The sequence below is a fragment of the Phyllostomus hastatus genome, unplaced genomic scaffold (assembly GCF_019186645.2).
Source record: "Phyllostomus hastatus isolate PE091 unplaced genomic scaffold, TTU_PhHast_1.1 phas_scaffold_182, whole genome shotgun sequence".
NCBI lineage: Eukaryota > Metazoa > Chordata > Mammalia > Chiroptera > Phyllostomidae > Phyllostomus > Phyllostomus hastatus.
The window spans coordinates 22,403,374-22,427,759 of NW_025334013.1; the positions used below are offsets into that span (position 1 = coordinate 22,403,374).

At 52.3% G+C, this 24,386-nt stretch overlaps 2 protein-coding genes across 2 annotated transcripts; both read left to right on the top strand.

Moving 5' to 3' along the window:
* Positions 1 to 91: 91 nt before the first annotated feature.
* GJB3 (gap junction protein beta 3) lies at positions 92 to 5,325 on the top strand. The gene is made up of 2 exons (XM_045860042.1): positions 92 to 233; positions 3,661 to 5,325. Exon 2 carries the CDS (start codon positions 3,722 to 3,724, stop codon positions 4,529 to 4,531), a length of 810 nt encoding a protein of 269 aa, XP_045715998.1. The 5' UTR covers positions 92 to 233; positions 3,661 to 3,721; the 3' UTR covers positions 4,532 to 5,325.
* An 8,023-nt stretch (positions 5,326 to 13,348) lies between these two features.
* Positions 13,349 to 16,032, top strand: GJA4 (gap junction protein alpha 4). The gene is made up of 2 exons (XM_045859175.1): positions 13,349 to 13,409; positions 14,498 to 16,032. Exon 2 carries the CDS (start codon positions 14,515 to 14,517, stop codon positions 15,508 to 15,510), a length of 996 nt encoding a protein of 331 aa, XP_045715131.1. The 5' UTR covers positions 13,349 to 13,409; positions 14,498 to 14,514; the 3' UTR covers positions 15,511 to 16,032.
* The last annotated feature ends 8,354 nt before the right edge of the window (positions 16,033 to 24,386 follow it).

Here is a 24,386-nt window from a genome sequence, read left to right on the forward strand (position 1 = left end):
CAAGAAAAAGCCAGGGCTCCCTCCTGCCCAGGTTGCCCCAGGAACCGCAGCTGCGTGGGGGCTAGAACCTGACCCTCTCAGGCCCGCAGGTGCCGGGCTCCTCCCCCGACCCTCCCTCCTCCACCGTCCCTAGGGTGTGCCTGCCTCCTCCAGCGCCTCCTCGCCACTGCGGAGCCTCTGCTGCGGGCCTCGAGGACGTGGGGTTCCGGCCCGCGCGGGCCACGCTGCCGTGGGTAAGTGCCTCGTGTGAGCGCCCCCCCCCCACTCCGCCCCCTGGATGCTGAGCGCCCGCGCGACCAGCCAGCGGCTGCCCGACCCTGCCCGCCCCGCCAGCTGCGGATGGGGGCGCGGGGGAGCGAGGTGATGGGGGGACCTCCCCGCCGCATCCTCCCCGCTGCCTTCGCGCCCCTCGATTCCGGGCCGGAGTGGGGGCTCCAGCTGCCGGGAGGTTCCCAGACACCCCTCCTATGCCTGCAGACTCCCCAGCTGCCTAAAATGACAGAAAAAAAATGCGGGAGGGGAGGCGGGTCGCCGGAGGGAGAAAGTGTAATGTTTTAGGTTTTGTTGGAAGTCCATGAAAGCGAAGGACCAACTCCAGTTATACGCGGATTTCCCACTGCGCGGGGTTGGCGCCCCTGCCCGCCACGACGGTCCACCGTGCAGTGTCCTCGGGGTGGTGGGGGGCGCCGGCGTGACAGCGTGGGCACAAACGCTGGGAGCCGCTCCGTCCAGGCGCTGGGGGGAAACGGGAAGCGGGAAGCTGGTATTGGGGGGCCGCGGGCGGTGGGGAACCAGAACCGGCTCCACCTGTCCCGGGCCGGGCTCGGAGGGGAATTCTTTGCGGGTGAGTCCGCCCCTGGGGTGTGTCAGGCAGGACTGGGCAGACAGGACGCGGGAGGGGGGGGCGGGGGGGGCGGAGTGTGGGGGCTGCGCCGTGTGGGCTGCCCTGGGCAGGGGGTCAAGTGGAAGCACGTGGCAGCCTCCCTCTCCTCCAGGGCTTGCGCGCAGGGCTCCCACCTCCGACCTCTGCCTCAGTTTCCTCCTGCTTCGTCCGGGTGAGTGGCAGGCTGGGGAGCAGCTGGTCTCATGCTTCTGACAACAGCCCCAGAAAGCAGGACCTGTTTCCTTTTAGAGATACAGGCATGGAGTCAGGGAGGTTTGGGAATCCTTGGGAGTCACCCCGCAGTAAGGGGCAGAGCTGAGGCGACCCCACACTCCACGCACACCCCACTGCCGCTCCCCGGAGGCCAGAGATGTCAGAAGGAGAGACCAGGAGGGTGTCCAGGGATGGGGCCTTCCGCAGTCACCCCACCCTGTCCGAGATTCCCCAGAGAAGAGGCGTCAGGGGGGCTGAAGTGCAGGGAGGGAACTGCGCCTTGTCTCCAGCAAAGGGAAGTCTTTCCCCCAAGCCACCTGGTCCAGACTGCCCCTCAGGGCTCCTGGCCGCTGTTCGGCTGCTGCTCAGCCCCTCCCTCCAAGGGCCTCCCTGACAATTCAGCAGTCATTCAAGTTTGCTCCTTCAACACTTACTGAGTATCTACTACGGGTCCCGCACTAGGAGCTAATGGAGCAGTGAGCAAAACAGAGCTGGCACTCTAGTGTGGGAGACAATGCAATAAATAACTTTAAAAATGTAAATACTTTCACTTCGAGTGGTGAGTAAATGCTATAAAGCAAATAAAGCAGGCAGGAGCAGAGTGACTGGGAGGGAATGGCCTCCCAGACTCAGGGTTTCCTGGGGAGGCCTCTGAGGCAGCGATTTCCAACCAGTGTGCCACGAGAGTTTTTAAAACATGCAATACCTGGCTGGTTAGTCTGGGGCACTGACCTTTTTCCCTCAGATTGTCAAATAAGAAATGACGACAGTCAACATAACACTAGCTATCCGGTGTGATTGAATCAAAATTATACCTATTTTTGGTCAGATTGCCAAAATATATAATATATATTTTGGTGTGCTGCAGAATTCTAGTAATTAGTTTACCTGTGCTGTGAGGTGAAAAGGTTGAAAATCACTGCTCTAAGGAGATGCTTGAGCAGAGGCCTCCATGATGGGAAGGATCCAGCCATGCAAGGTTCTGGAGGAAGAGCATTCCAGGCAGTGGGCAAAGCTCTCGAGGTCCCCAGGGTGGCTGCAGTGGAGACGGGCAGGGTGGGAGTGTAGGAGAGAAGGGTGGGAATGTAGACTCTGGGGGCATCTACATGTAATGAGAAGCTGGTAGAGAGTTTTACACAGGGGAGTAACAGGATCCAATTTCGTGGGCTCTCGGGGTGCAGGAGCCACAGTGAAAGGCCAGTGACGAATCCATGGCAATTACACCAGCAAGGGTTGATAGTGGCCTGGACCAGGCTAGTGGCAGTGGAGGGGTGAGCAGCAGCTGGGCAGGGGGTGGACCAGCAGACACCAAGCATGTTCAGAGTCACAGACCCAGCTCCAGGAGCTCTTGTGTGTGCATGCAGACCCACACAGACACACAGAGGGCCACATGCAGTCACACCCATGGCAGCACCCAGACATGAGGTGCTCTCAGGCAGACCCACCCATCCACACCCTCTGAGTCACTCCAGGGATGAGGAAGATGTGTGATCTGGAGGCGTGAACGAAGCATGTTTCCGCACCACAAAGCCCTGGCATCCAGCACGGCCGGGGCAGCTGGGCTCCCCTGGGGCCTGGCACAGGGAGCAGGGAGCTCTACCTAGCTCTTTCTTTGGATCTGGTATTCCCCCAGAGCTAGGCCATTACTCACCTTCACACCCCCCCCCCCCGCCCCGCAACATGAACTGGGCTCCCAACTTCACCACCTGCTGGCTGTGAGGCCTTGGAGAGGTTATTTCCCCTCTCCCAGCCTCAGTGTCCTCTCTGGAAAATAAGAGTCAACCCCAGCCTCACAGGACGGTAGCGAGGCATCAGCAAGGTAAGTTACAAGAAGCGGGACTGAGGCAGGCTTCTAGCAGAGAAGGGGGGAGAAGGTGGTAGACAGCACAGCCCAGGCACCCACAGTCCAGCCTTGAATCAAACTCTAGGGGTTTTTTAAATTTGTTTTTATTGAATGATTTGAAAGAAAGAGAGAGAAACATCAATTTGTTGTTACACATATTTATGAATTCACTGGTTGATTCTTGTGTGTGTGTGCCCTGACCGGGGATTGAACCGACAACCTCAGTGTATCAGGACAATGCTCTAACCAACTGAGCAACTTGGCCAGGGCATCCAATTCTAGTTTTAACTGAGTGCTTTGACCTGTCTGCGTTCCACAAGTGGCCAGCATTTACTGAGCACTTACTATGTACTAAGTGTTTTTGCAACCTATCTCCATCTGTAAATGAGGAGTATAATAGTATCTACCTCATGGGGTCATTTTAAGGATTAAATTAAATCCTGCACATAGCGTGTAGCTCTGTGCTTGGCTCATTGTAAATAATAAATGGTAACTGTTGCTATCAGCAAGTGCACATTCCCTTCCCCCTGGTACACTAGCCCTGTGACTTTGGGCAGGTCACCTACTGTCTCTGCCTATTTATCTGTACTTTAGGAAGGAAAATATTTCTGATCTCATAAGGGCTTTGCAATGACCAAATGAGTCTACCCACATAAAAAGCTTAGAACAGTGCCTTGTACATAGTAAAAGCTTAACATGGTTTTTTCTATTATTCCATCAGTCGAGCACAGCTCCCAGCGCCCCTACCAGGCACCAGGCCGCCGGCACCCCCGCCCGGCACCATGGACTGGAAGACACTGCAGAACCTGCTGAGCGGCGTGAACAAGTACTCCACAGCGTTCGGGCGCATCTGGCTGTCGGTGGTGTTCGTCTTCCGCGTGCTGGTGTACGTGGTGGCCGCAGAGCGCGTGTGGGGGGATGAACAGAAGGACTTCGACTGCAACACCAAGCAGCCGGGTTGCTCCAACGTCTGCTATGACCACTTCTTCCCCATCTCCAACATCCGCCTCTGGGCCCTGCAGCTCATCTTCGTCACCTGCCCCTCGCTGCTGGTCATCCTGCACGTGGCCTACCGCGAGGAGCGGGAGCGGCGGCACCGCCAGAAGTACGGGGACCAGTGCACCAAACTGTACGACAATGCAGGCAAGAAGCACGGCGGGCTGTGGTGGACCTACCTGCTCAGCCTCGTCTTCAAGCTCACCATCGAATTCCTCTTCCTCTACCTGCTGCACACTCTCTGGTATGGCTTCAGCATACCGCGCCTGGTGCAGTGCTCCGTGTCACCCTGCCCCAACACCGTGGACTGCTACATTGCCCGGCCCACAGAGAAGAAGGTCTTTACCTTCTTTATGGTGGGCGCCTCTGCCATCTGCATCGTGCTCACCATCAGCGAGATCTTTTACCTGATCTTCCACAGGGTCCTCAGAGGCATGCGCAAGAACAGGCCCCCAGGCGGCCGCAACCCCAGATCCTCGGCCAGCCGGGCCTCCACCTGCCGCTGCCACGGGAAGCTGGTGGAGGCTGGGGAGCTTGTCCCGCACCCCCACAGCGATAGGCTGCATGCTTCAGCACCCACCCTGACCCCCATCTGACCACAGGCTGGGAAGTAATACTAGGTCTGCCAATGGGACAGGTCAGGAGGTACCACACCCATGGAGGGGTCCAACGAGTGCTGGATGCCCCCACTCTGAATTCACCAAGCTATCCAATTTTCTTGTAGGCAGATACTTTTTAAGCACTGGGCACTGTGCTGAATACCTGAGTACAGGTCACACCACAGGCCCAGTGCCTGCCCTCGGGGGGAGACAGACATTGAATATGCTTGCAACAAGTATATTAACTACTGCGCAAGGGGATGCTTAGGGCGCTCATGGCATGGCTTCCACCTACCCCAGGAGGGGGTGATCAGGCCAGGCTTCCCTGGGGCAGTAACGTTCAAGGGGTGCGAGGTGCTTCCAAGAAGAGAGAATGGCAGGTGCAGAGGTCTGGAGGTCACAAGAAGGAAGATGCTTCCCCTGAGCTGCATGCACCAGACCAAAAAGAATCTTCCTTCCCTCTGAAGAAGCACTCAGATCCCTGCGGTGCAGAGGAAGAACTCTGCCAGCAGCAGGAGGTCTGGAGTTCTGAGAACGGATTTGGGAAGAGGAGGAAGAGGCTCTGGTGATACCAACCGCTCCTTGAGGCACCCAGGGATCCTCTGAGTCACCACTGCTCTCAGAGAAAGTCCCCTCCCCCAGACTCCACTCTCTCAGCCTCAGGAAGCTTTGCTGCCATCTTTCTCCACAAATGTACTCAATCTGGCGCCAGCCTTTCAGAGCCTGCTCCGTGGGACTCGGGTGGATGTCCTGATGGGAACATCCCCGTGGCAGTTTCCTTGAAATCAATAAAGGCCATGTTTTATACAGGTGGGCTCCGTCCTCTGTTCTCCTACAGCCCCACCCACAAGACCCTGAGGGCAGGAAAGGTGGCCCTCTGAGCTGGGGGGAAGCCAGGGCACCGGCTGAAGGTAGATTGGGGCTGGGATTGACAGCGGGGAGCTGGGGTGGAACCTACTGTAATTGGACATGTGGGCACAAGAGGGCGCCATGTTCCCACTACAACCAGGCCTCTAGCTATTTGGAGGGAGACTGTCCTGGCACACACACAATCACTGCCTTCTCATTACAGACAAATCACAGTCCCTGCTCCAGCATAACCCAGTCACTGTCATTACAACCGCATTCCCACCTTGTGTACACAAAACCCGTTAGTCATACTCTCACTCCTTGGACACTCTCCCAACAGGCCAGCTGTCTTCTCTGAAGGCATGTGGTCCCAGCCTCACCCAAGCATTATTCAGCTCTTTTCATTTTTCCTGAGTATTTTTTCCACACTGGCCCCTGGCAGGATGCTGGGGCTGCGCAGGGAGTGCGAGAGGAGCCCAGAGAGCCTGGGGCAGCTGGAAGCGCACTCATCTGCATTCACAGCCCTCTGGGGCAGCTCACAGCCCTGCCCCCAGTGCTGACGCCCTGAACTTTAGGGGACACCAACATCGACATCCAGACCTGAACACGAAGGAAAAGAGGTGCAAAGTCTGTACTGACCTAGAGGAACGTTCCGTGACTGTAAAAGCCGAGGCCAGGAGCCAGAGATCCGGGAGGCAGTCAGCCAAGAGCCAGTGCAGGCAGGGAGAGGTCGGGTCACCGTGCGGAGAGAACAGGCTGCGGCTCGCCTTCGCTCTCCAGGGTGGCCATCAGTGAGATGAGTATGCCAGCCATGTTCAAGGGCCCAGGGTTGGGCAGACACCCACCCCCCAGGTCTGAACCATAGCGCAACCACATCACAATCACAGCTTCAGCATGCTTCAGCCTGACAAGCTCTCAGAACCTTAGTCTTGTCACCAGCACAATGGGGGCCTTATCAATCAGGGTCCTGGCAGGAAACAAGTGCTGCATTCAAACCAAATAACTCGAAAGAGTTTCTGGGGTGGGGGCTGTTTTCCAAGGTCTGGGCTTGGTTGAGAAAATCCACGACGGGTGCCTGCAGTATCCTGGGGCTGGTTCCAGGGTAGCAGTGGACAGGATTGCCACACAGGAGCTGTGGGCTGCGACCAAATAAATACCCCAACTTCACTCTGCTCACAGGCTGGTGGGTCCCGGGGATCCAACCCAACTGGAAGCCAGAGGATAAGGGCACGTATTGAGGTGGTCAGCCTCCCGGGGCACAGAGCCGGTGGAGGAGGGGGAAGCGTGGAGCTGAGGGGCAAAGGGAACATGTCTATGCCAGCAATCAGGACAGAACCTAGAACTGTTGTAGCAATAAAAGGAGATGCTGTTGGTAAAACATGAGTGCAGAGCTAACATATTAAGTAAATATCCAGGTTCAACCATGCCTAGGAAAGTCTGCCTGCGGCCCAGGCCCTGTGGTACCTCAGGCCCAGCTTGAACTGATGGTTGCAAAGATCGCAGGGACAGGTGATCTCTACCCACTTGCCACCATGCATTCCAGCACCTCCCAGGACATTTCAGCTGTCTGGCCAAGGTGGCTTAGCAATCAGAGCAGAGAACATCATTGGCTATCCCAGCCTGGACTGAGCTTCCAGCCTGACCCTGCTTCTCCAGGCTGCAGGCCAGGACCATGGGTGAGGGTGTTCCAGCCCTGGATGGCCTGCCTTTGGCCTGAGAGCTACTTTGAGCATCACAGCTTACTATTCTCATCCAGTAAGTGCTGGGCTAATATTCATCACCCAGAGTCCCCAGCATACATCACTGTCACCACAAGATAGCACTCATGGACCCTTGGCCTTCTCTGCTCAGGGTACACACCTCTATTTCCTCCTCCCCTATTACATGAAAATTCACTTGCAAGCTTCCTTCAATTGTGCCTATGATAGATTTCAACGTCATATACACAACCCTCAAGTCTACACCTGCTGCACGATGTAACAGCCACCCTGCAGCCCTAGGTAAACAGGAGGTTGTTTTGTATTCATCACCGTGGTCCAAGACTCATTATGAACTAAATGTTTGTGTTCCCCCAAAATTCATGTTGAAATCCTGACCCTCAATGTGTTGGTATTAGGAGGTAGCACCTTTGGGAGGTGATTAGGTCATGAGGGTGGAGCTCTCATGAATGGGATCAGTGCCCTTATGTGAGAATGAGCATGAGCCCTGGCTAGTGTGGCTCAGTGGATTAAGCTCCTACCTGTGAACCAAAAGGTTACCAGTTCAATTCCCAGTCAGGGCACATGCCTGGGTTGTGAGCCAGGTCCCTGTTTGGGGGGTGTGCAAGAGGCAACCAACTGATATTTCTTTCACACATTGATATTTCTTTCCCTCTCTTTCTCCCTTCTTTCCCCATAAAAAAATTTTTTTTAAAGAGAGAAAGATAGGAGGATGATCTTTCCCTCTCCACCACGTGAGGACAGGTTATGAAGACAGTCCTGTGTAAACCAGGAAGAGGGCAGTCACCAAGAACCCAACCATGTAGGCACCCTGATCTCATTCTTCCAGCCTCCAGAACGGCGAGAATCTCTTTCTGTTTTTTAAGCCCCTCAGTCTGTAGCACTCTGTTTCTACAGCCCAAGCTGACAAAGACTCCCCCATCATCCCTCCCCTGGATCACTGCCACAGTCTCCCTGCTGCCTCCCTGGGAAGCAGACACGAAGGGTGAGTAAGGAGCACGAAGGATGTTCTGGGGAGTAAGACCCGTGAATGGAAAGGGGACAAAGTAGACAGACAACAAGACCTGTGGCAGGGAGCTCTGTGTCTGGACCAAGATGGTCTCTTGAAGTCTGCATTCAGCGGAAACGGTTGGGCTCACTCATTTCCTGGGGCCACCCCAAGCAGAGCCTGGCCACCTGGACCGCTGAAGCAGACCTGAACATGTTAATGAAATGGGAGAAGTCGGTGTTCGTGCTGCCTGTCACCACCAGAACCAGTGAGAAGAGACAAGGATTGAACGTTTATGGGCGCTCTATTCAGATGGCTGGCGATCTGAGAAGACAGCAGGTTATGTACCTTCATAAACCGTCTGAATGTGTCATTTCAAGCCAACCTTATAAGAAGAAAGGGTAGATAAGGAGTCTGGGTTGATTGGATTAGAGTTTCAGTCTAGAGGTGATTTTCCTAGTACTTCTTTACTTGTTGATCCACAATCAACAACCGTTTATCTGCATCACTGGCATTCCTTCCCTGGAACACAATGGCTCAGATACCGTCTGAATGGCATGCAGACCCCCTGGGGCACAACGGCTGAATTGCTTGTACCTTCTGGAAGGTATTCGTGCATTCCAGTTCCTGGAACAACAGCCTTCCACGTGCATTATACACTTAAGCCTATCAACCAAGGCTTAAACTCTTTAACTTTTGAGTTCCCCTACCATTAATAGCAGGAGACTGTCAGCTGGCTGGACTCCACACAGCTGGGCAGCAAGGCCTATATGAAAGGGGGCCATCCACCGTTCACCACCCGCCCCCGTAGTCTGTGGCAGCACAGTACCCAGGCTGGTCCTGTCAAAACCGAAGTCAGGCTGTGCCACGCCTCCGCCCCAAGCCCCCCAAGCCTCTCACACAGGGCTCTAGGAGCCTGCAGGCTCTGCCCCAGCCCACACCTCGGTATTCCGTTTCGGGACCCATTCCTTCTCTTCGCTCACCTTACTCCAGCCACACTGACCGCCTTGCAGTGCCCCAAGTAGGAAACACCGGGCAGGCTCCTGCCTGGGGGGCAGGGGGGCGGGGGGAGATTCGGCACCTCGGGCTCCCTCAGCCTGGAGTGCTCTTTTCCCCAGAGGGCCAGGGGGCTCCCCTCCTTTCAGGGCTTTCATCAAAGGGACGTCAGCCGTCAGCACTTTAGTGAGAATGTCTCCTCCCTTCTACTCAAAATGGAAACTGTCACCCCCTGCACCCTCAACCTTCTCCTCCTACTGTGCTTTCCACATGGCATTTATTACCATCTAACAGCTTCCACATTTTATTTCATCTGTCCCCCCCCCCCCAGCTGGAATCTAAAATCCACTAGCACAGGGACTTCTGTCCCCTAGTTGCTCTTCAGTGCCCAGGACAGTGCCACAGCACCAGGGGCAGTAAAGATTTGTTGAATAAATAAATTCATACACGGGCCCGGTGACCTGCTAGGGACTGGAGATGTAAACAAGACCCTGCCTTGCCCTGGCTGGCATGACTCAATGGACTGAGCCCCTGCCTGTGAGTTGAAAGGTCACTGGTTCAATTCCCAGTCAGGGCATGTTCCTGGGTTGGGGGCCAGGTCCCCAGTTGGGGGCGTGGGACAGGCAACCTATGGAAGTATCTCTTGCATGTTTCTCTCCCTCTCTTTCTCACTTCCTTCCCATCTCTCTAAGAGTAAGTAAACAAAATCTTTAAGAAAAGACCCTGCCTGCCCTCAAGGGGTTCGCTGTCTAATGGGGCGGTGAGTGCGGTAACCGGAAGTAAACAATGCACCAGGTGGGGGAGGGGAAGGGGGGAGCTGCTCAGTGGGGTACAGGGCTGGGCTTGGCAAGATGCACAAGTGGTGGAGACCTGCCGCATGGCAATGTGAACGCACTTCACACTCTTACGTGGTGCATTTGAGAGTGGTTAAACATGGCAAATAGTCTGCGTTTCTTAACACAAGTAAAACTTTTTAAGTGCATCCAGGAGCAGTACCTGAGCCCCCGAAAGCAGGAAGGAACACCTAACCCAGCGCAGGACAGCCAGGGGGCTGTGGAGAGACGACAACCGGAGCAAAGGCCTGACGGGCTTGTAGGGCTCCGCGTGTCAGGGCGCTCCCAGCACAGGGAAGAGCAGGGACGCAGACGAGAGCACCGAGAACCGCAGTGAAATCTGGCTGGGTCACCAGGTGAAAGGGCAGAGGGATGAGGCTGGAGAAGTGGCTGAGGCCAGGAGGCAACGGGGCGCCACAGAAGGGTTTAAGCAGGGCAGTGTTCTGGTCAGGGAAGGGTGGAGGCTGGGCTGGAGCTGGAGGCTGGAGGCTGGAAGACCTCCAGCCTTCCCCCTTTTGGGAGGCTGCTGAGAAGGTGGCCTGAGCAGGGTCAGGGCAGTGGGAACAGAGGGAGAGGTGGGGTGTAGGGATGTTTTCCAGGGGCAATGGCCAGGTTATGGGGATTGCTGTCTTGGCTGATCCTCCATTCCCTGGGAAGGGACCAGGTCATTCAAACCCTGACTTCCAGAGCACCTGAAGAAGCAGAAAAGCAGGGTGAGGGCAGCCTAGACACAGCCACCTGCTCCTCCCTCCTTCCCAGGAGCTGGATCCAAACGGCTCTGGGAGAGCCTGGGCCCAGCTGCAGGAAAGGGGCTCTGGAAGCAGAGGCTGAGTGGGGCACGACAAGGACCGGCTCCAGGGACCTCTGTTCTCACGACCTCAGGGGTCAGAACCAAGTGGGTGCACTCGTCGGCTTTGTGGAACCGGAAGACTCTGCTCAGACTGATCCTGACGTTCTGCGGTCTGAGCAGAGCCCACCCCACTTGCTGCCCCAAAAGTCCTGCTAGGGTTGAAGGCACGACCCTGCTGGACCCTGGGGCACTAGGAGTCCAGTGACTAAACCCTTTCATGGAGCAACAAGGGTCTTTCTGCACCAGGCCTCATCCCCTATCTGAGCCATCCCTGCTGCCACCACCCAGCCCCTGAGCTTCCTCTCCCACCCTCACCCCGACACCCTGCCCCCCTCTGCTCTGTTGACAGAAGAAAGGTCCAACCCATAAACACTTTTTATGAGTTTCACTCAAACAAAGGATACGCCTGGAAGCAAAATTTCAACAGACTATAAGACAAATGCTTCCCAGAAGTCACAGTTTGCAGCTTTTTTTAATGCATTTGGAATTAAGGAGGGAACCTAAGAAAGATTACTCAAAGGTGGGAGAAAACCAAGCAAGGTAAGTATGGGATTACAGCACACTTAATGAGCTCTTAACTCCCTTGGGAGTGGTCACACTTTGGAAGCGGGGTCTGAAAAGAGGCGTTTGGAGGAGGCATCAACCTTGATTCACAGAAACAATGGGCAGGCCTTACTTAAGGCAAAGATAAGCCTTTAACTAAAGAAGCCCTGGGCCTGGGATGTGGCCACACGCCTCGTCTGGCCTAGTTAGGAATTTATGATCAAATCGCTGTGAGGTTACTTTCCATAGAACCCCCTCTTTTTTTTATCTACAGTTCAAATCACAAATGCTTTTTGTTACAGTCCTTTTGTCACATGTATTTAGCCACCACTCATTGGAAAGTTGTTTTCTGTGTACGATCTCCTATCGACCCTACACAACGTTATTGCTTATCCCCATTCTGCAGAGGAAGAAACTGAGGCACAGGGGTTTATGCAACTTGCCCAAGGGCACAGGGATCAACAGCGAAGTCTCAACTTCAGCTCTACTGCTTCCACCCACCAAGGCAGTGAAGGCTCAGCACCCGGGAGGCAGCGGCCAAGGTCTCGGGACCTGGCAGCCCCAGGTCCTTGGGCCTTTGCTCTTTCTATTGCTTCTGCCTGGAATGCTCTTCCCCCACTTCACCCACATCCCCAACCTGCCTAATGCAATCTCCTCCAGGAAACATTCTTAACCAAGTGCTCTGTAAGTCACCCTGCCCTTCTCAGGAGAACCTTCCCCATTTACCATTTTCCTGTGACCCGAGGGCTGAGAAGCTCCGTTCCCACCTCCTGCTGCAGCCGGTGACAGCCGGTGGCCAGAGCCCACGGCTGCAGCACAGCAGACCCTCCTGAATGTTCATCAACAGGGTGAAGCCTGGATGAGTGATGGTGGGCTCTGCCCACCCCACCCCCTCCACTTAGAGACATGAAATTGGGTCCGAGCTAAAGGCGGAGAGAGTCCCCCTCCCCAGTGTCAAGTGGTCCGCGGGAGTTGCTCAGTGGCCTCTGATTCTGTATAGCCACCCAGGAGTGGGGGACGCAGGCTGGTTTAAGACCCGGGATCCACCACAGACTCTGAGCGGGGCAGGCACTGCGGTTTCCCAAGCCCTAATGAGCCTTTATTGCCAGTTTCTGGCACAGTGTGGGCCCACTGGCTGCCTCACACCCAGTGGTCCCCCTTCTTCTCACGGTGACAGCAGGCCCCCAGGGTCAAGGGAAGGCCCTTCCAGGGAAGGCCAGTTATGTTCGGAGACCTGAGCATTTATTATGCCAAGTTTATTAAGGGAACTTACATAAGAGGAGGAGGCACATCTTGTGTGAAAGATAACGTGGATATCCTCCGTCTCCTGGCAGGGGCTAAAGTGTCCGTGCAGGACAGGTCAGGATGGAGGGGGTGCTGGGGCATGGCCCGCCCCAGGTGAGAGGAAGTGCCTTCCGAGTCAGCGAGTCAGCGACTCAACGAGGGCAGGGCAACAGCTGTCTCTGGAACCAGCCGCGTGGAGCGTGGTGGTGCGTGGTGCGTGGTGCGTAGGGGAGGGGTCCGTCAGAGTCTCCTAGGACACTCTGGGGCATTTAGGAGAAGCAGTCTGCGTTGGGGCGGCAACTAGCCCCGGGATCCGGCACCAGTCGTGTCTTAGGACAATCTCCTCCACACTCCCTCTCCTCATCCCCATCTGCCCACCCTCACAGCCCCTCCAGCCAGTTGCATGGATCAGCAAATTCTTGTTGTAATCTTTTTCATTCCACCTCCACCCGCCCCAACACCCCGCCCTGAGAAACTTGGCCTTGGAGAACTCCTGTTCCATCACCCAAGAACCGCGGCGACTCGGAGAGTTGGCCGCCTGGAATACCGGTGGGTGGAAGAGGAGAGAGGCCCCTGAAACTCCCGGACCCCAGGCCACCGCCGCAGCTGCTTCCCCTGAGAGTCGCGAGTAGTCCGCACCTCGCCTCCCATCCCCCGGCTCTGAAAAGCTGTGCCCGGCGTTCCCGCCCCGCTTCCTGCCCTGCCCCGCCCCTCCGCGCTATTTAAGGAGCCCCAGGCTCGAGGCGCGGTCCTGCAGGGCTTCTCTGGCCTCCGAGAGTCCCCACTGCCACCTGGGCCGCCTGGCAGTCAGGCGGTGAGTTGTGGTTGGGGGTGGGGGGCCGGGGCTCCACCTGCCACCTGACCAGAGCTGAGGGTTACTGCTCTGAGGGGTGTCTGTGGCCAGGCTTTGTGCTAACAAGGGTCCCACCTTCTTTCATTGTATCCTTACAACCCCAAGGAGGAAGGAATATTATGATTTCCATTTTACAAGAGAGGAGACTGAGGTGCTAAGAGGTCTTCACTTAGCGAGGTCCTAGTTTGTAAGAGGTAGTGGGGATTGGAACCCAGGTCTGGTTCCAGAGGCTGGCTCTAAACTGCTTTGCTCCTTCTTCCCCTTCCTTCCTCACCCCCCCACTCCCCCTCCCCTAAGATGTTCTGGGAACTTTGTGGCCTGTGCCTCCACCCTGCTATGACAATTCAAGAGTCTAGAATTTGGCAGCAGCAGCTTGGCTGGGGCAGGTGGGGCGGAGCGGGGGTGGGGGGAGGGTGTTGGTTGAGAGGGATGCAGAAAGGGGACTGGATCAGGCATCCATAGGTTAGAGCAGGTCGCTATTGCTGGCAGGTGGACCTAGTGCAGGATGCTGCCTTTAGGTCTAACACCCTCCCACCCAGACTCAAAGGTAGGAATGAGGTACCACAAAGGGAGTAGGGACCTGAAGCTCTGGGCCCGCTGAGAAGCTGAATGTAGCACCACCACCCCTTTCCACTGTCTGGGGACAGCATGTCCTAGACAAAAGGGAGGAGGGACATGGCACAGCTGTGTGACCTTGGATAAGTACCTCAAATTCTCTGTTCCCATAGGCTCAGGAGCCTCAACTTGATCTGAATCTTTTGGGGCTGTGGACATCCTGGGACTCCGAGGGCTGGGAGCAAGAGGGACACAGAAGTGTGATTAGACAGGAACCTAGCTATACCCTTGCCGGAGCTTAGCAGCCATCATCCAAAGACCTGCTCTTAGTCCTGACCACCCTGCTGGGTGTGAGCTCCCTGGCCAGTCCCTTCTCCACCTTGAGCCTCAGTTTCCCTGTGGGTGCAGAGGGCAAGGCGGACCTGGCCGCAGGCTTGTTGCTAGGGGGCAGCCGAGAAGGATTCCATGCTGAAATGTCCTCTGTCTCCCTGCAGACGGAGGCCCAGGAGACATGGGCGACTGGGGCTTCCTCGAAAAGCTGCTGGACCAGGTCCAGGAGCACTCCACTGTGGTGGGCAAGATCTGGCTGTCGGTGCTCTTCATCTTCCGCATCCTCATCCTGGGCCTGGCCGGTGAGTCAGTGTGGGGCGACGAGCAGTCGGATTTCCAGTGTAATACAGCCCAGCCGGGCTGCACCAACGTCTGTTATGACAAGGCCTTCCCCATCTCCCACATCCGCTACTGGGTGCTGCAGTTCCTCTTCGTCAGCACGCCCACCCTCATCTACCTGGGCCATGTCATTTACCTGTCTCGGCGTGAGGAGCGGCTGCGGCAGAAGGAGGCCGAGCTGCGGTTACTGCTGGGCAAGGACCCAGGCGTGGAGCAGGCGCTGGCAACCGTGGAGCGTCAGATGGCCAAGATTTCAGTGGCAGAAGATGGCCGCATGCGAATCCAAGGGTCGCTGATGGGCACCTACGTGATCAGCGTGATCTTCAAGAGCTTGCTAGAGGCGGGCTTCCTGTATGGGCAGTGGCATCTCTACGGCTGGACCATGAAGCCCGTGTTTGTGTGCCAGCGCCCACCTTGCCCCCACCGTGTGGACTGCTTCGTCTCTCGCCCCACCGAGAAAACTATCTTTATCATCTTCATGCAGGTGGTTGGATTCATCTCCCTGTTCCTTAACCTGCTGGAGCTGGTGCACTTGCTGTGCCGCTACCTCATGCGGAAACTGAGGGCCCGGCAGGGCCAGGCTGCCCCTCCAGCTCAGGACAGCCCCTCGAGGCCTCATGCTGACCAGATCTTCTACCTCCCCATGGATCAGGAGCCCTCATCCGAGCCATGCCCCACCTACAGCGGGCCCCCATTCAGTGAGCAGAATTGGGCTAACCTGTCTATGGAGAGGCTGGCTTCGTCCAGGCCTCCCCCCTTCGTGGACCCATACCCCCAGAGTAGCCAGAAATCCCCTAATAGCTGCACCAGCAATGCTTCCAAGAAGCAGTATTTGTAGGAACCTGGGGCTTAAGTCAGCCAGCAGCAGGGTCTGGGAAATCTGGCTGCCTTGGATGCCTCCTTCTTGAAGGAGCTGCAGAGATGACCAGGGCAGGAGGAAGTGGGTGCCTGTTGGCCACAGGACCTCATTGTAGGCTATTCTTGAACACCTGGGGCCTTCCTGGTGACCAGAGGAACCATGGTTTTCCCTCCAGAAACTGGCTTTGCCCCAGGCACAGACAGAGCCAGCTTGGGGTGCTCCTGGGCGAAGGTGTGGGCCCTCTGGCCTCTTTCACTTGGTTCGGAGGAAGCTGGAGCCATGTTACTCCACCCCCAGAGTCATGGAAGACTGTCCTCCACCCAGGTTGCCCTCACACCCTCTTCTCACAGGCCAAGGCGGGTCAAGGCTGCTGGGTCGGCCTTGATTACACACACGGAGCCTGTGCGGGATCTGGCCCGTCAGGGGACTGGTGTCTTGTTCTCATCACTCCTTCCTGGTTGCACTGTTTATGCTTCTAAAATAAACAGGACTTGATCACAAGCGAGGTGTGTATATTGATGCTGCTGTGATGTGCATTGGGGTGGGAGATGAGGGGGGCCGTTGCTTTCCCCAGGCTTTCTTTTCCATCCTGTATCATTTGTCTTTGCAACCCCAACTCCGGCTAGCACCTTAAACCCTCAAACTCACACCTCCTGCCTCTTAGCAGTCCGGAGCCCTCAACATTCTGCCTTTTGAAATGCCTTGGGCACCATTCCCCTTACATCCCCACTGCCCCAGCCCTCTCGAGCTGTCCATTAATCAGTGGCCAAAGCAGTGTCTGTTCCCATCCTGTCCATGGCCATCCAATGCCGCAGCCACTCTGGCCCCTGCAGTGTGCTCCCTCACTGGATACACTGTTCCTGAAGCCAGCCCGCCAGCTGAGGCCTTCACAGTTCAGCTCCGATGGGCCCTGCACCCCATCCCACCTCATCCTGGCCCATTGGCATTTGAGAGGCAGCTTTAGGTCATTTACCCCCTTCTACCTTGGCCCTTTCTGCCCATCAGAATGAGCAACTCAAGGGCTTGCATCCTGTCTCCCCACCATACACCTAAAATTCACTCAGTAAGAACAGACAATGGCAGTATAGAGAGGTAGAAGGGACTGTGGAGGGACTGAATCTTTGCCTCTGAGCCACAAAAGTTGCAGGGAAAAAAATGAACAATTGAACCGGATCTTGACTGGTGAGCAGGAGCTCACTGGGGAGGGTAAGAAGACACTGAGTATTCGGCAGAGAAAACAGTTTGTGCAAAGGCATGGCGAAGGGAAGGGCCAGGCAGTTGTGGGAAGTGCTTAAGGCTTGATGAGCCCTCTAGGAAATGGGAAGAATGCTGAGGATGAGCCCAGTATTGGTAGAGCTGACCTTCTGTGTGTGTGAAAGATGACCCAGGTAGAGGGAGCTCTCAGGTAGTGGCCCTTGGAGGCAAGCTGGTCGTCCTCCCCTATACAGGGAGATCCGGCGCTGGGATTGGAGGAAGGGATGGGGTCCATCTTACACGGCCACATGTTCCTCCTTGACAGCCTTTCCGGCAGGTTGGCAACTTGGCCCCTCACTCGTCCGGACAGATCTCCAAAACACCAGTTCTGCAACCCTCCCTCACCCCAGAGCTCATTCCCTCACTACTTACCCATCCAGTCTGAATGCTCAGCCTGATAAATTACCAGCCCTCTTACTCTTCCAGCTTTGACACCCTTTGTTTCCTCTGAGTCCCTGAGGGCCAATAGACCAGCCTCCTCCTGGCTCCCCAGACTCACCGGGTATGTTCCCACCCTGTTCCTTTGCCAACCTGGAGTACCTCTTCCCGAGAACTTCCCGAACTCCATCAGTCCTTTAAATACTACTCTACCCTGGAACAAGCAGAGCCTGGGTGCAGAAGGAAGAATGTGATGAGCGGTGACACCAGAGGGTCCTCAGTTTCAATGATGCCTCTGACATGTACAAGGCCATGTGGCCTTAGGTCAATCATTTCACTTCTCGGGGTGTCCGTTTTCTCATCTATAAAATTTAGATAACATCACCGACCTCATAAGTGGCAAGAAATAAAAATAAGAGAAAGTATATGAGTATGCCTGGCTCCTAGAGCTCACGCAATAAGATTCAGCCCACCCTCTCCAGCAAGGTCATCATAAGTGCTTTCTCCAGGAAGCCCTCCCTGACTTCTCCAGCCCGTCTCCAGTGATGATCTGTACCTCTCAGGAATCTGGACCACTGCTTAGTATGAGTCTATGTCAGCTCCTCGGTGAGTCTCCAAGACTAACCAGGGAGACAGTTCTATCCCCTGTGTGCCCTCCTTGCACTCACTTTGACTATGAGAAGGGGCTGAGTTAGAGTAGGCAGAAAGTAGGCTGTTTGTGCATTGGAAGAGCGTGATCTGGAGGCCGCTGTTCACTTCTCAGGATGCACTCCCAGTCAGGGTGAGAGGCCAGATCTGCCAGTTAAAGCTTGTCTGTTAGAGCCAGCCCATCCTGAGGGCTTAGGGAGCCTGTGTTTCTGGTATTCCCTACCTGTTCTGGCTCATAAAGGTAGAAGAAGACAGGTTTAGGTGAGGAGGGCATCCTTCCTCTCCCCAAAGCTCCTCAGCTCTGAGCTTGGTGTTGGGGCTGTGGTCAGTCCAGGGCCCAGGTATTTGGACCTTCAGCAAGTCTGGGTTCGGATCCTAAACTGATGGCAATGCAAACACAATGGCAACTGGGCTGGGGGGTTAAGGTGGGGACAGCGTACTAGGGTAGAGGACTACACAGAGCAGGGTGAGGGCAGTGCTGTAGGGTGAAGACATCCCTTAAAGAGTGACTGAGAGCTTCATCCCATCTGTGTTTATTTCCTAGAGCTGTTATAACAAAGTACCACACATTACGGGCTTCAATGATAGACATTTATTTTCTCACAGTTCTGGAGGCTGGAAGTTCAAGATCAAGGTGTGGGTAGGGTTGGTTTCTTCTGAGAGCTGGGAGGCAGAATCTGTCCCATGCCTTGACCCTAGCTTCTGGTGGACTGCTGTCACTCTGACGTTCCCTGGCCTGTAGGAACGTCACCTGCCTTCGTCTTCGCGTGGCTTTGTCCCTGTGCGGTGTCTGTGTCCACACTTCTTTTTATAAAGTCATCAAACATTTTGGATTAGAGCCACTCTAATGACTTCATTTTAATTTGATCGCCTCTGTAAAGGTTCTATTTCTAAATAAGGTCATTGTGAGCTGCTGGTGGTTGGGACTTCGGCATACCTTTGTGGAGGTACTGGGTTCAACCTATACCACCGCTCTACCAGCCCCAGCTCACCTCCGAACCTTGTTGGGGGTGGCCAAGAAGAACCTTAAGTATATGTTGAGCTCAGGCATCTCCTGGTGACATGGCCTGGATGGATCACAGCAGATTTACACCTCACTTCTTCCTCCACCTCCTTTGTCCTCCCACCAGCCTATCCCTGACACCACCAAAATCTAAGTTGGGCACAGGCCACTCTCAGTCACAGAAAGTGCCGTAGGAAGCTTGACTCCTGGCTCCCATCCTTCACAGCCACTTGACTGTGGTCGCTTTCCCTCTCTGGGCCTGGTTTTCCCCTTTGTGAAATGAAAGGGTTGGATGAGGAGCAGCTGTGCGGCAGTGAGGTATGGGGAGCATTGCAAGGAGTAACATGTCACTAATCATTGATCTGAAGCTCACAGGTGATTGACTTAGAACAGATACAAGATTATTTCTATAATAGGATCCATCCCAGTCACTTGAATTCACATTGCCTTACTGTGTAAGAAAAAAAGGGGTGGGGTCATGTGGAGTGCACTGGGAATTCTGCATAACCCCAGGCCATCTTATCTGGGACCCAAGGGAACACATGAACGTCACCACTGGCCACATGTAAACAAAGCAGGGAGCGGCTGGGCTGAGGGATGTTGAAATTTCTTTCCAGCCCTGGCTGGTGTGGCTCAGTAGATTGAGTGGTGGCCTGTGAACCAGGGGGTCACCGATACCTGGTCAGAGCACATGCCTGGATTGTGGGCCAGGTCCCCAGTTCAGGGCATGCAAGAAGCAACCGATTGATGTTTCTCTCCCTCTCTTTCTCCCCTGCTTCCCCTTTCTAAAAAGTAAATAAAATCTTTAAAAAAACACACACACACAACAGCTTTTTTCCAACTGAACATGCTGGTTCACTGACCACTAGAATGCTGACCTCATGATTCTCCCAGTGACCTCCAGAGCCTTGACTGGGGGTCCTTCATTTCCTTTTTACAGTAACCTCAGCATGACCACTGGCATTTGCAGGAAGAGAAATCCATCACAGAACTGTTGGAACTTCTGTCTCTGCCTTCCAGCTTTCTCCGCTAGCCCTGGCTCCGACCTCAAGGGCCGCACGAGACTCAGCTATTCTGCTCCTTTCATGTAAGCACTGCGACCTACAGCCACCAGGCCCTCCCTGAGCCTGCTCTTCTGCTCCTCCAGCTGACTCCTGATCTCCAGAAGTCTCTGGCCAACTTGCAGTTTGTCTGCTTTCCTCTCTATACATGTCATCCTCCCCTAGGTGCTGCTAGACATAATACTCCAGGTAATCAGAATCCGTGTTATCACCTCTCTTGCCTCAAGACTTCTACCTTATTTTTTTCATTGAATTTATTGGGATGGCATTTGTTTGTAAAACCATTCAGGTTTTAAGTTTACAACTCAATAAAGCATCATCTACACACAGCATCATGCGCCCATCACCCCAAGCAAAGTCTCTTTCTGGCCCCATCCCCCACCTTTGCCCAGCCCCCATTGCCTCTGGCTATCGCCACACTGCTGTCTGCCTCTGTGTTAGGTATATACGATTTTTTGGTTAATCCCTTCACCTTCTATATCCAGTCCCCTAACTCCCCTTCCCTCTGACAGCTGTCATTTGGTTCCATGTATCCATGCCTCTGTTTCTATTTTGTTTATCAGTTTATTTTGTTCATTAGATTCCACATATAAGTGAAATCATGTGGTATTTGTCTTTCTCTGACTGACTTATTTCACTTAGCATAATAATCTTCAGGTATAGGGAACCCATCGCTTGGTATAGCGAATGTAGCCCAGCCCCTGATTCAGAAAACCTACAGGGAGCGAGGTCGGCACACAAGAGCCAAACCCACGGATCGGTTTTCCTGTGGGGAATCAGGCCTGCATTGTACCTAGGCTGCTTTGAGGTTTGCCTTTTGCTAAAACTCCCTCACCCTAGATTGAGGCAGCAAATGTTTACTGCATATCTTTAAAATGGCTTCCTAAAGTCTGTGCTAAACCTCCCAAGTATAGAGTGTAACCAGTTCAACCACTTTTCCCCTTGATCTGCAACATCCTTCTCTTAGAAGTAATTGGCAACATTCTTCCCTTTGTTATCTGTAAAAGGTAATCACCTACGGTAAACCTATGCATAGTAAATGAGGACTATCCTCAATGTAATGTACCCAGAAAAGCAATAAAAGCCTGTCCAGGCAGGGGTTGGGGCCCTCTCGCTCATTTAGAGAGCCCTTTTCTTCACAGGACTTCTCCCTTTTCTCACAGGACTCCTGCAGTCCATGTGAATTTGTTCATCGCAGCCACAACACACGGACCCCGCAGGCCAGAGTCCACATCATTCAGGTCCATCCATGCTGTCACAAAAGTAAGGTTTCTTTATTTTTTATGGCCACATAGTATTCCATTGTGTAAATGTACCACAGTTTTTTATCCGCCCATATAGTGATAGACCCTTAGGCTGTTTCTGTATCTTTTTTTAAGATTTGATTTATTTATTTCTAGAGAGAGGGGAAGGGGAGGAAGAATTGGAGGGGGAGAAACATTAATATGTGGTTGCCTCTCACATGCCCCCAACTAGGGACCTGGCCCACAACCCAGGCTTGTGCCCTGACTGGGAATCAAACCAGTGACCCTTTGGTTCACAGGCCAGCACTCAATCCACTGTACCACACCGGCCAAGGCCTGTTTCTTGACCATTGTGAACAATGCTGTAATGAACATAGGGTACATATACAAAGGGAACCTCAAAAATGGGATTATCTTCTAGAGGACATGCCCCTTGTAGTACAGGCTTCCCCCACTAGGTGAGTGCTCTAGGAACCCAACTATATCAGTGTACCAACTGGCATTGTCGTGAGAGGCTATGTTCAGCTTCAGTGAGGTTATTTTTTAAGGCTCTTTCAACACATTTGCCCATTTCATTATGGGTGATTTACAAGTACTGTGTTCAGCAGTTTTTGACCAAAAACAATATGACCTTCATGTCCCACCCTCCCTATTAACCCAATCTCACCCAAAATGACTTTTTTTTTTTGTTTCCCTGGATGAAAAAGTCCTTAATGGGAAATATTTTGCTGATGTGGAAGAGCTGAAACAAACCAGGGCAGAAACACTACAAGCCACCAGAATCAATGAGTTCAAAAACCGTTTTGAGCAGTAGAAAAAAACATTTCAATAGGTATATTGCATCAAATGGAGCGTTCTTTGAAAGTGAGTGAGGTTTAACCATTAAATACACAATTTTTTATAAATAAATTCCAGGCTTTTTTTGGGTCCCCCTCGTATTTTTTCAAATTAGTGTTTCAGGTTTCTTAGCATACATTCCCGGAGTGGGATCACTGGGTCAAAAGGCAGTTCCATTTTTAATTTTCTGAGGAATTTCCTTACTGTTTCCACAGTGGCTGCACCAATCTTCATTCCCACCAATAGTACACCAGCGTTCTCTTTTCTTCACATCCTCACCAGCACTTGTTTGTTGATTTATAGATGATAGCCAGTCTGGCAGGTGTGAGGCAATATCTCATTGTGGTTTTAACTTGTATCTCTCTATCATTAGTGACATTGAGCATGTTTTCATATGTCTACTGGCCACATGGGTAATATGAACATTTTAATGATGTTAATTCTTCCAATTCATGAACACGGTATATGCTTCCACTTATCTTCCTCAATTTATTTCTTCAATATCCTATAATTTTCTGAGTACAGGTCTTGGTTCAATTTATTCCTAGGTAACTTATTTTTTATTGTAATAGTACATGGGGTTGTTTTCTTAATTTCTTTTTCTGATAGTTCATCATTGGTGCATAAAAATGCCACTGATTTCTGAATATTAATTTTGTATCCTGCTACTTTGCCAAATTTATTTATTAGATCTAGTCATTTTTTGGTAGAGCCATTAGGGCTTTCTATGTACAATATCATGTCATCTGCAAATAATGAGTTTTACTTCCCCCTTTCCAACTTGGTTGCCTTTTATTTTTTTCTTCTTGTCTGATTGCTGTGGCTAAGACTTCCAGTAAAAGTGGTAAAAGCAGACATTCCTGCCTTGTTCCTGATCTTAAGGGAAACACTTTTAGTTTTTGCCCATTGAGTGTGATGTTAGCTGTAGGTTTGTCACATACGACCTTTATTATATTGAGGTATGCTCCCTCTATTCCCACTTTGCTCAGAGTTTTTATCATAAATGGGTGCTAGATTTTATTTAATGCTTTCCTGCATCTATTGATATGATCATGTGATTTTTATCCTTCATTTTGTTTATGTGACATATCACACTTATTGATTTGCAAATAGTGTACCAAACTTGCTTCCCTGGAATAAATCCCCCTTGATCATGATGTACGATCATTTTAATGTATTTCTGGATCCAGTTTGCTAATATTTTGTTGTAGATTTTAGCATCTATGTTCATCAGGGATATTTGTCTATAATTTTCTTTCTTTGTATTGTCTTTATTTGGTTTTGGAACTAGGATTATACTGTCCTCATAAAAAGAGGTTGAAAGTCTTCCCATCTCTTGAAATTTTTGGAATAGTTTGAGAAGGATAGGTGTTAGTTCTTTGAATGTTTGGTCAAGTTTGCCTGTGAAGATATCCAGTCCAGGACTTTGGTTTGCTGGAGTTTTTTGACTACTGCTTCAATTTTGTTAGTTGTAATCAGTCTATTCAGGTTTTCTGATTCTTCCTGGTTCAGTTTTGGAAGACTGTATGTTTCTAGGAATTTATCTGTTTCACCCAGGTTGTCCAATTTTTTGGCATATAGTTAGTTGTTCATAGTATTTTCTCATAATCCTTCATATTTTGGTGATGTCAGTGTTCACTTCTCTTCCATATCTGATTTTATTTATTTGGGTCCTCTCTTTCTTTTCCTGATGAGTCTGCTTCAAGTTTCGTCAATCATGTTTAGCTATCCGAAGAACCAGCTTTTGGTTTCATTGATTTCTTTTGTATTGTTTTTTTAGTCTCTATGTCATTTATTTCTACTCTGCTCTTTATTATTTCCTTCCTTCTACTTAGCCTGGGCTTTGTTGTGGGGTTTTTTTTCCTAAGTCTTTTAGGTGTAGGTTAGAATGTTTGAGACTTTTCTTGCTTCCTGAAATAGGCCTGTAATGCTATGAACTTCCCTCTCTGGACTACTTTCACTGTGTCCCATAGGTTTTGGTTTGCTGTATGTTCATTTTCATTTGTTTTCAGGTAATTTTTTATTTCTTCCTATATCTTGTTAACCCATTCATTATTAAATAACATGCTATTTAGCCTCCATGTGTTTGAATGTTTTTCAGTTTTTTAATTGTAGTTGATTTCTAGTCTCATACCATTGTAGTCAGAGAAGAAGTTTGATATGATTTCAGTCTTCTTGAATTTTCTAAGTCTTATTCTGTGTCCTAACACGTGGTCTATCTTTGAGAATGTTCCACGTGCACTTGAGAAGAAATGTACATTCTGCTACTTTGGGATCAAATGTTCTGTGAGTGTCGGTTAGATCCATCCAGCCCGGGGGTTGTTTAATGTCGCTGTTGTCCTGCTGATATTTTGTCTGGAAGATCTATCCACTGATGTCAGTGGGGTGTTAAAAATCCCCTGCTATGGCTGTAATGCTGTTGACTTCTCC

Bases quoted from the DNA above. Each gene is read 5' to 3' on its own strand.
- GJA4 (XM_045859175.1), top strand. From the start codon at position 14,515: ATGGGCGACTGGGGCTTCCTCGAAAAGCTGCTGGACCAGGTCCAGGAG.
- GJB3 (XM_045860042.1), top strand. From the start codon at position 3,722: ATGGACTGGAAGACACTGCAGAACCTGCTGAGCGGCGTGAACAAGTAC.